General features: G+C 37.8%; 1 protein-coding gene across 1 annotated transcript; it reads left to right on the top strand.

The window, feature by feature from the left end:
- The first annotated feature begins 223 nt into the window (after window positions 1-223).
- On the top strand, window positions 224-9,463 carry dnajc8 (DnaJ (Hsp40) homolog, subfamily C, member 8). The gene is made up of 9 exons (XM_039820290.1): window positions 224-350; window positions 1,847-1,948; window positions 2,407-2,463; window positions 2,888-2,954; window positions 3,161-3,255; window positions 3,384-3,455; window positions 8,546-8,637; window positions 8,843-8,918; window positions 8,998-9,463. Exons 1-9 carry the CDS (start codon window positions 279-281, stop codon window positions 9,118-9,120), a joined length of 756 nt encoding a protein of 251 aa, XP_039676224.1. The 5' UTR covers window positions 224-278; the 3' UTR covers window positions 9,121-9,463.
- The last annotated feature ends 12 nt before the right edge of the window (window positions 9,464-9,475 follow it).

Here is a 9,475-nt window from a genome sequence, read left to right as displayed (position 1 = left end):
AGGGAAACAAATATACGTCGGATTCTATTCTTAATTCTCCTTCCTCAGTACAGTAACTTGATATTTGTATTTGAGCATTTCTGCGCGATCTAACTAAGTTTGATATTTGTATATCCATTCTAACATTATTGTATTTGTATTGATTCCAGTTTAAATTGAATTATGGACGTAAATCATAAAGCTTTTGATATGCATGCGCTGATAAACTTTAAACTATTTATTAAAATAAAGGGCATGGTCACGTGACGCTACTACGTCACGTGTAAACCAGTGGGAAGATGGCGGCCGCCGGAGGAGAGGCATCTACCGAGACTGTGTCGGATGAATTATTTCAAAACTTTTACACGGAGGTACGATAATAATTTTGTGAATGTATGTGTTTTGAAAGTGTCGGCCGTTCTCCGTACATCGGCTGAAGTCGATTACTCAGCAGTTGTCGTGTTTGTCACCTATCAGGCCTCGCAGACATGAACATCAGCTAACGACGAGAAGCTAACGTTAACTAAGATGTTTTGTGAGCGGCTTCGTCCTTCCAGTATTATCAGATCGACACCTCCAAAGATCGTCTATGTTTTTAGTTTATTTTTCTCAACTACCACATGTCACTTAATCGAAATCACAGTGGGTTAAATATGAATTATTCCCAAGGCGGGTGCTGTTCGCCTTTTATCTAGCTAGCAGCTTTTATAAATTGCAGTGCAGTGTAACCACACTTTGTCCAGTCACATCATACCCTAGTTCTATCTAATGCATGAGCTCAGGCTTCCAGAAAAGATGCAGAGCAACCTCCTGTTTCATCACATTGTACTCCTGAATGTTGGCTGTACTCGTACATCAACAGTAGAAAGTAAGTAAAATGTATTTATAAAGCGCTTTTCATAGATACAATCGCAAACAAGTACATTAAACATAGAAGAGAACATAATACATATTAAAACAATACATTACAATTACATAATACATAAAGTGCAGACAGGTCAACCAAACGCCTGTCTAAAAAGGAAGGTCTATCTGATTTTTAGAGTCCACAGGAACAACAGACCGTAAGGGTGGAGGCACAACATTTCAAAGCTTAGCTAGGTGCTACGGGCTAAAAGGATCGTTTTAAGCCGGGTGCGTGAAACAGACAGCAAATGTAACATAATAGACCTAAAAGAGCGAGCAAGCGAATGTGAGTGAAGTAGTTCAGCCACATATGCAGGTGTCTGACCGTGCAAGGCTCTATGTGTAAGCTAGAGACACTCTTGTGCGACAGCGAGCCAGTGTAGAGACTTGAGAACCGGGCTAATGTGAGGCCGTCTATTTGACCTAGTGAGTAGACTTGCAGCAGCGTTCTGGATTAATTGAAGACGATCAAGAGCCGACATACTAAGTGAGGAAAGTAATATTAAGAGCATCGCCAGAAAGTGAGAAGTGAGAATAGCCACTGCTAATTCTTGCTCTTGAGGGAATTACTGTAATTGTTGGGTTTTTGGAATTTATAGAGTGTGGTCTAGACCTACTCTATCTGTAAAGTGTCTCGAGATAACTCTGTTGTGATTTGATACTATAAATAAAATTGTATTGAATTGAAAGTGCAGCTTCAGATGGATGTTGCAATCCATGCTTGTATTATGGTAAACAATGCTTAACCCTTGTGTTGACTTTGGGTCACATTGACCCGTTTTCAATTTTTGTTTTATATCAGAAAATATGGGATGTAGAAATAAGCGCTGAAAATGTGTAGAAGAAAAATTTTACAATTTAAAACGTTGGAAAAAGCAAAAACAAACTGTGGAAAAAAAAGTCGCCGGGAAAAAAAGGGTTAATTTAGAAAGTTTTCATGGTCATTGTGTCTTTTTGACAGGTAAAGCAGATTGAGAAGAGAGACTCTGTGTTAACCTCCAAGCAGCAAATTGACAGACTGCTCAGACCGGGCTCATCCTACTTCAATCTCAATCCCTTTGAGGTAAGTGTACCAACAATCAGGTACTTTCATCATTGATGTTTTTTGATTAATTATTTTGTCAGTTTAATAAATGTCAAAAATAATTTTACTAAGACCCAAAAGTAAGTCTGATCAACAGACAAATAACTTTGTGTATTGATTTTATGACATTAAAATGTGGGGAAGACGAGCAAAGTTATAAAAAAGTGTGTATTTCCCCAAAAAAAAGGAATAAGAGAAAAAGGGAGGAACTCCACCTGTCAAAAACAGCAAAAGAATTATCTTGTGTTGATCTTTTGGGTGATTTTTATTTACAATCTCAATAGGCTGACACATCTGCTGTCATCAAGCCCTCATCAGAGTATGAGCCGCCATTACTCTCATAACAACTTGATTCCAGCAAATTATTAATCTTATATTGACACTTTGGTTAAGACATCTGTGTAGAATAAACTGACCAATGTTCACATCATTTTCAGGTGCTGCAGATTGATCCAGAGGCAACATCTGATGAATTGAAGAAAAGATTTCGGGCGGTAAGCGATTCCAAAAACAACAACATTTCAGTCGTCTCTTCTGTAAAGATGTGACTTGCCATTGGTCGTAGTGATAGTGTAATTTAGGGCTGGGCGATATGCTTTCACAAAATATTTACATAATGAGATTTTTGATAAATAATCATCAGTAATGTGGATATAATGACCAAGTGGGTAAAGGCAAATAATAGAACATTTACAACAGTCTGGTAAGTTCAGAAAATGACATCACTTTACTGTAATGCAGCCTTTAAAACCAGGAAAAGACAACACTTGCCATGCCATATTACGTTATCCAAAATCTAAGATGATATCTAGTCTCATATCACAATATCGATATAATATCAATATATTGCCCAGCTCTAGTGTAATTATGTTTTGTTTTTGTCTTAATTCCTAATATTTGGTCTCTTTAACTGTGCAGTTGTCCATTTTGGTCCATCCAGACAAAAATCAGGGTGATCCAGAGAGAGCACAGAAAGCCTTCGAAGGTAAATTCCTTACCTTCAGATTTGTTGTAAATGATATGGCTGTCGTTAATCTGATGAACTCGTATCATGTTGCCCAGTCTCTTCTTTTGTATGATGTTAACAAACACAGTGAGATAGTACATTCAGCTCCTGCCTTTTGCATGCTGTCAGTAGATGAAAAGGAAACCCCATAAGTTTAATTTCACCTGCGTGCCTCACTGTTCTAGCTGTGGACAAGGCATACAAACTCCTACTGGAACCAGAACAGAGGAAGAGAGCCTTAGATGTGATCCATGCAGGACAGGAATATGTGGAGCATAATGTGAGTGTTCAACAAGTTCCCTTACCGTTCAAACCTTCAAGGCATTTCGCCTCCATGTTACTCAGCTCTCCTGATCTGTGCTTGTTTGGTTAAAGGTTTAATTATCTGCCTTGCTGTGCTCCCAACAGGTAAAGGAGAAAAGGAAACAGCTGAAGAAGGATGGGAAGCCATTGGATGTGGAGGAGGATGACCCTGAAGTGGTAAGTAAAAGTTATTGGTAAAAAATCTTACATAAATTACTTTACTTTACTTTGTAAGGAGAGAATTACGTATATACTGTGTGTGTGTGTGTGTGTGTGTGTGTGTGTGTGTATCACACAGTATCTCACAAAAGTGAGTACACCCCTCACATTTTAGTAAATATTTCATTATATCTTTTAATGGGACAATACTGAAGAAATGACAGTTTGCTACAATGTAAAGTATTAAGTGTACAGCTTGTATAACAGTGTAAATGTGGTGTCCCCTCAAAATAACTCAACACACAGCCATTATTGTCTAAACCGCTGGCAACAAAAGTGAGTACACACCTATGTTAAATTCCCATAGAGGCAGGCAGATGTTTATTTTTAAAGGCCAGTTATTTCATGGATCCAGGATACTACGCATCCTGATAAAGTTCCCTTGGCCTTTGGAATTAAAATAGCCCCACATCATCACATACCCTTCACCATACCTAGAGATTGGCATGGTTTTATGTTGGTTAGCCTAATAGCTGGTTTGATTTGCACTGAGAGATGATTTGATGGAAAGTACCCCATGCCAATCTCTAGGTATGGTGAAGCAGTGTTGTAATGTAACGGAGTACAAATACTTCGTTACTGTACTTAAGTAGAAATTTCACGTATCTGTACTTTACTTCGCTATTTAAATGTATGTCAACTTTCACTTTTACTCCACTACATTTCCTGGATAAAATGTATACTTTTACTCCGTTATATTTCCACTAAGCATCTTCGTTACTCGTTACTAAAAAATAAAATTAGAAGAAATGTGTGCGACTGCAATAAGGGAGGTTTGGCGAATCACTGCTCCTACATTACGCACGCTCCGCACACCGCGCGCTCTATTTCAGCGCTTGTTTGTTGCTAAAGGAGGAGGACGCACAACTGAAACCGCCATGGAAGCACGAGCACCTACTGGAGGACCTCCCGTTATCGTAGACAACCAGGCTCGACATAAGCAATGGCCCGATGGCCCGGGGCCAGTAAAAACGTATGTCGGGCTGGTTGCAGCCACAGTCACTGGTGTGTGCGTTACTTCACGCAGCACAAGTAGCCTACTGACTGGAAACGTTACCGAGGATTATTTACCGCCGATGGCGCAGATGAACTAACGTTACACTCGTTACTGTAAGTAGGTAGCCTACAATAAAACCTCCATGATTAAAGAGTCAATACTTATCAATAACCCACGTACCTGTTCTACAGGCAGAAACACGTAGAAACCGATATTTCAGTCTGCGCTGTCCACTCTCGTCCACAGCGCTGTGCAAACACAGCTCTACTCTGCATATAGCAACTTTACAAACGAGCTAAAATGAAAGATGTCAGTTTGTAGTCTAACTGTTTGTCTTAATTTGCAACCAATCTTGAACTTTGGACAAACTCTTGTAAACGTAGCTGCTGTCTAAACGAGCCATCCTCTCCGCTGGAGCGGTAAACCTATGGATGTATTATAAGACCAAAACAAATACACAAATACAATTCATTCTTGACGATGTTGCCGGTTGTATTATTTAGCAACAGAATTGTCTTATTTCAAATTAGGCATACAGGACTAATCTGAGATAATTTTCTAGTTAAGTAGCCTATCTAGTTATCATTATGGATTTCCATGTTTTTAGGGGTTTGCTTACTAATGTAAAAAATATAGCATTAATTTAGTAAGAAAGTGAAAATATCAAACAAGATGATGCGTATTAGGTATAATTTTATTTTCTTTATTTGAAAGTCCGGCCCCTGGAGTGTCTGCTTAAAAAAATTCTGGCCCTTGGAAAAATGTAGTTGATGACCCCTGGTCTAGCTTTGCTGCTAATGGCACATCATCCAGTGGCAGTGGCTAGCTGGGTTAGAACCATTTTCTAAAGCATAGGTGCCGCATATATTTTCCTGCTTTTTTATCCTTTTCCAATCACACCTATGATATTTCTTTCAGGGCCAGTAAAAATGTAGAAGGGGCCAGCAAAACTCTGATCTACTGGCCCCGGGGGCCAGTGGGGATTTTTTTTTATGTTGAGCCTTGCGACCACCCCGACGATAGTGGTAAACTCGGTGAACAGGGTAGTGGTGAAGATAACGTCATACACCCGTGTTGCAAGAAATGTTTCTGTACATTGATGTCAGCTCTAAAAATATCCTGTTTGTTCTTTGAACTTAAGAGAATTGTGCCTGAAAAGTCCTAGAAAAGAATGTGATTTTGATTTGATGAGTGAGATTAAGAAGATATGGGAACTCTGAATATGCTTTATGCTTTACTATAAGAAAGTCACAATAAAAGTTCTAACCGCTTGCTTTAAAAAAAAAAAAAAAAAAACTTTTACTTCAAATACTTAAGTACATTAAATATCAGAAAATTACTTTTGATACTTAAGTACAGTATATATCAGATACTTTAAGACTTTTACTTAAGTAATATTCTAAAAGGTAACTTTCACTTTTACCAAAGTCTTGTTCTAGTACGATACTTGTACTTTTACTCAAGTATTGCTTTCTAGAACTTTATACAACACTGTGGTGAAGGGTATGTGATGATGGGGGGGTATTTTAATTCCAACTGGCCTTTTAAAAATAAACATCAGCCTGCCTCTATGGGAATTTAACATAGGTGTGTACTCACTTTTGTTGCCAGTGGTTTAGACATTAATGGCTGTATGTTGAGTTATTTTGAGGGGACAGCACATTTACACTGTTATACAAGCTGTACACTTAATACTTTACATTGTAGCAAAGTGTCATTTCAGTATTGTCTCATTAAAAGATATAATGAAATATTTACTAAAATGTGAGGGGTGTACTCACTTTCAGAGAGAGAGAGAGAGAGAGAGAGAGAGAGAGAGAGAGAGAGAGAGAGAGAGAGAGAGAGAGAGAGAGAGAGAGAGAGAAAAACAACACAGTATTGGTATGGTGTTCCTAAAAATCCTTTAGGTGAGTGTATACTATGACTTTTTAAATACTTTTTTAGGACATACTATACTATGACGTTTTTGACGACGTACTTTGCTAGCAGGTCCTGGGGGCTGCACTGGGGGGCGTTTTCACACTCCAGTACCAGTACCGTTAACGTTAATACAGCGTGTCGGGAATACAGCGTCTCCTGCAGCGGGGCGTCAGAGGCAGAGGGACCGCAGCGTTCGCTAACGTTAGCTTCTCGTCTCTGGAGTCTGATAAACCGGAAATTCATCAAAGTCAGTGTGCCCAACACTATTTTCCGATAAACTGTAGCTGTCATATTTCACGTGCAGTTTTCATGTTCCAGTTGTTCAGCCTCAGAGGGGAGAGAGAGAGCGGCTGACTGTTCGCCTGAGATCAGTAGAGCAGATTGCTCCGCAGAGCCGTGTATAATTACAACTTTATGACATTTCATAAACAGCTGAAGGAGCGGCGGTGCGCCGCTGCTACGTGCATACAGCGGAAACCCTGCGTGTGCACGTGTGATGCTGATGTTGCGCGATGTTAATCATGTGGCACCCAAGTGCATTTGACCGGCACAAGTCGGTCATGGCCAATTCCGGTCACCAGCCGGTCAATCAGTGTATCTCTAATACTATAATATGAATTCTTTTGAAACTTTTTTACGAAATACTATACTATAACTTTTTATGACTTTTATTCAGCATACTGACTTTTTCCGACATGCTATGACTTTTTTTATTATTTTTCAACTTATGACTTTTTATGACATACTATACTATGACATTTTATTACTTTTTTCGACATGCTATGTTTTCGACATACTATGACTTTTATTCAACATACTATACTGTGACGTTTTTGATCTGCTACACTGTTTTTTTTTTACATACTATACTATGACTTTATTATGACTCTTTTCGACATACCATGACTTTTTTTTAAACTTTATTTCAACATACTAAACTATGACGTTTATTCAACATACTATACTTGACTTTTTATGAAATATACTATGACCTTTTTATGACATATTATGACTTTTTCTTATACTTTTTTTCAACATTAATTTTAACATTATATACTGACTTTTTGTGACTTATTTGACACACTATGCTATGAAATTTCTTCAACATGCTATAAACTATTACTTTTTAACCTTTTTTCGACACATTATAAAATGACTTTTTATGGCTTTTCTCGAAATACTACACTATGACTTTTTTGACATGCTATACTATAACTTAAAAAAAGACATACTATTCCAGGGATCTTCAACAAGGGGTCCGGGACCCCAGGGGGTTCTCAGAGAAAATGCAAGGGGGCCTCCAAATTATTGTTAATTTTAGTTTTTTTTCAATGAATCCAAAATCTTATTAGCAAATATTAATCCCCACTGATAGGCTTACTGGCCTATGTAAGGTAGTCACTAAGGTAGCCATCCACAGATAGTTAATCCTGAGGATTTACAGTGCCACATGTATGTTTTAAAATGAAAACATTCATACATTCATTTTTTTAAATTTTAAACGCTTAGTATTCCATGCAAAAAAGGTATGTATAAAGGCTTTAGGCTGCCCACATGTTATTGTAGGCTCAGTTTAATATGCAACTTCATTTTATACAATATATGTAGTAGGGGGTCCCTGATCCATCTCTCTTTCAGTTAGGGGGTCCTTGGCTTTAAAAACGTTGAAGACCCCTGTTCTATACTACGACTTTAACGTACTATACCAGAGTCTTGTGCTATTTGGCAATCGGATCACCCCCTACTGTTCATTTAGTTAATTAGCTGTTTGAATTGAGGACACATTATTAAAAAGGTTGTTTAAATATTTTAAATAAAATGTTTACACTTTCTGAAATGTATCTATACACTGAACTTTAACTGTAGCTATTGCTGCGTCTTAGCCACGCTCAAGATGATTATTTAAAACCTTTAATCTTAATTAAGTTCTAACGTCAATAATAATGAAAAAAATGCTAAACACAAATTAATAAAAACAAATACTACTGAGTATTGAGGTAATAAAAATGTTTTAATAGTGTAATGTGTTTATTTACCCGTAAACTGTTCACAATAATCAAATTCGGATAACAAGTAGGTTTATCACTTAGTTTTTCTTTAACACTAAGACCAAGCTGTCCATCTTTTCCAGTTTAAACAAGCCGTGTACAAACAGACCATGAAGTTGTTCGCAGAGCTTGAAATCAAGAGGAAGGAAAGGGAAGCAAAGGACATGCATGAAAGGTAAATGATGCACAATATGTTTACAACCTGGTGTTTGTTCAAGCTGTAAAGAATGGTTACCTGCCTTCACCTCTTTATTTAAATGTACAAATATTGTAAATTGTGATTGATTTGATGATTATCTGATCAAAATGTTATCAGATTTCACTATTGAAACACAGAAACATTTAGAATGTAATTTATTTATTTTCTCTTAATTTACCAGGAAAAGGGCACGAGAGGAAGAAATTGAGGCAGCAGAGAAAGCAAAGCGGGACAGAGAATGGCAGAAAAACTTTGAGGTGTGTTTCTTCATGACTGTGGTTACTTACAAATTGCTTTTGGGATTTCTTAAATTAACTTTTTTGTAACATTTGTCAGGAAACAAGAGATGGGCGAGTGGACAGTTGGAGGACTTTCCAGGCTAAAGGGAAAAAGAGCAAGGAGAAAAAGAATCGGTCCTTCCTCAAGCCCCCAAAAGTCAAGATGGAACAGAGGGAATGATGCTGTAAAATGGGACTTTATTAGAATAAACCTACAGTTATAAAATCCCCCCCCGCTTCCCCATTCTAGATCATCATCATCTCGTCGTCTGCAGTCAACTGTGAAGTCGTCATTGCACAGTCATCGGGATACTTGTCGTACGACAACATCCTCATCCTGACCCTGACCAATGTAGTTTTGTACTTGGTTTTCTAATGTACATATTTGTGATCTGGACCCAGAGATCATACCTGCCTTGTGAGATAGAGAAATGATGCATATTCCCCTTCTGTAACCGATGAGAAAAATGTGATGTCATGTTCTTTTTAACTAAATAAAGCTTGGTCTTAACAAGCCTACCTTACAGTGGTCTACA

The sequence above is a fragment of the Perca fluviatilis genome, chromosome 13 (genome assembly GCF_010015445.1).
Source record: "Perca fluviatilis chromosome 13, GENO_Pfluv_1.0, whole genome shotgun sequence".
Taxonomy (NCBI): Eukaryota; Metazoa; Chordata; class Actinopteri; order Perciformes; family Percidae; genus Perca; species Perca fluviatilis.
The sequence above is the reverse complement of the archived record's forward strand: the minus strand, read 5'-3'. Positions and strand labels throughout refer to the sequence as shown.

Coding starts and splice junctions, on each gene's coding strand:
- dnajc8 (XM_039820290.1), top strand. CDS start 279: ATGGCGGCCGCCGGAGGAGAGGCATCTACCGAGACTGTGTCGGATGAA. Junction 8,638..8,842: donor GCAAAGGACATGCATGAAAG/GTAAATGATGCA, acceptor TTAATTTACCAG/GAAAAGGGCACGAGAGGAAG. Junction 8,919..8,997: donor AATGGCAGAAAAACTTTGAG/GTGTGTTTCTTC, acceptor AACATTTGTCAG/GAAACAAGAGATGGGCGAGT.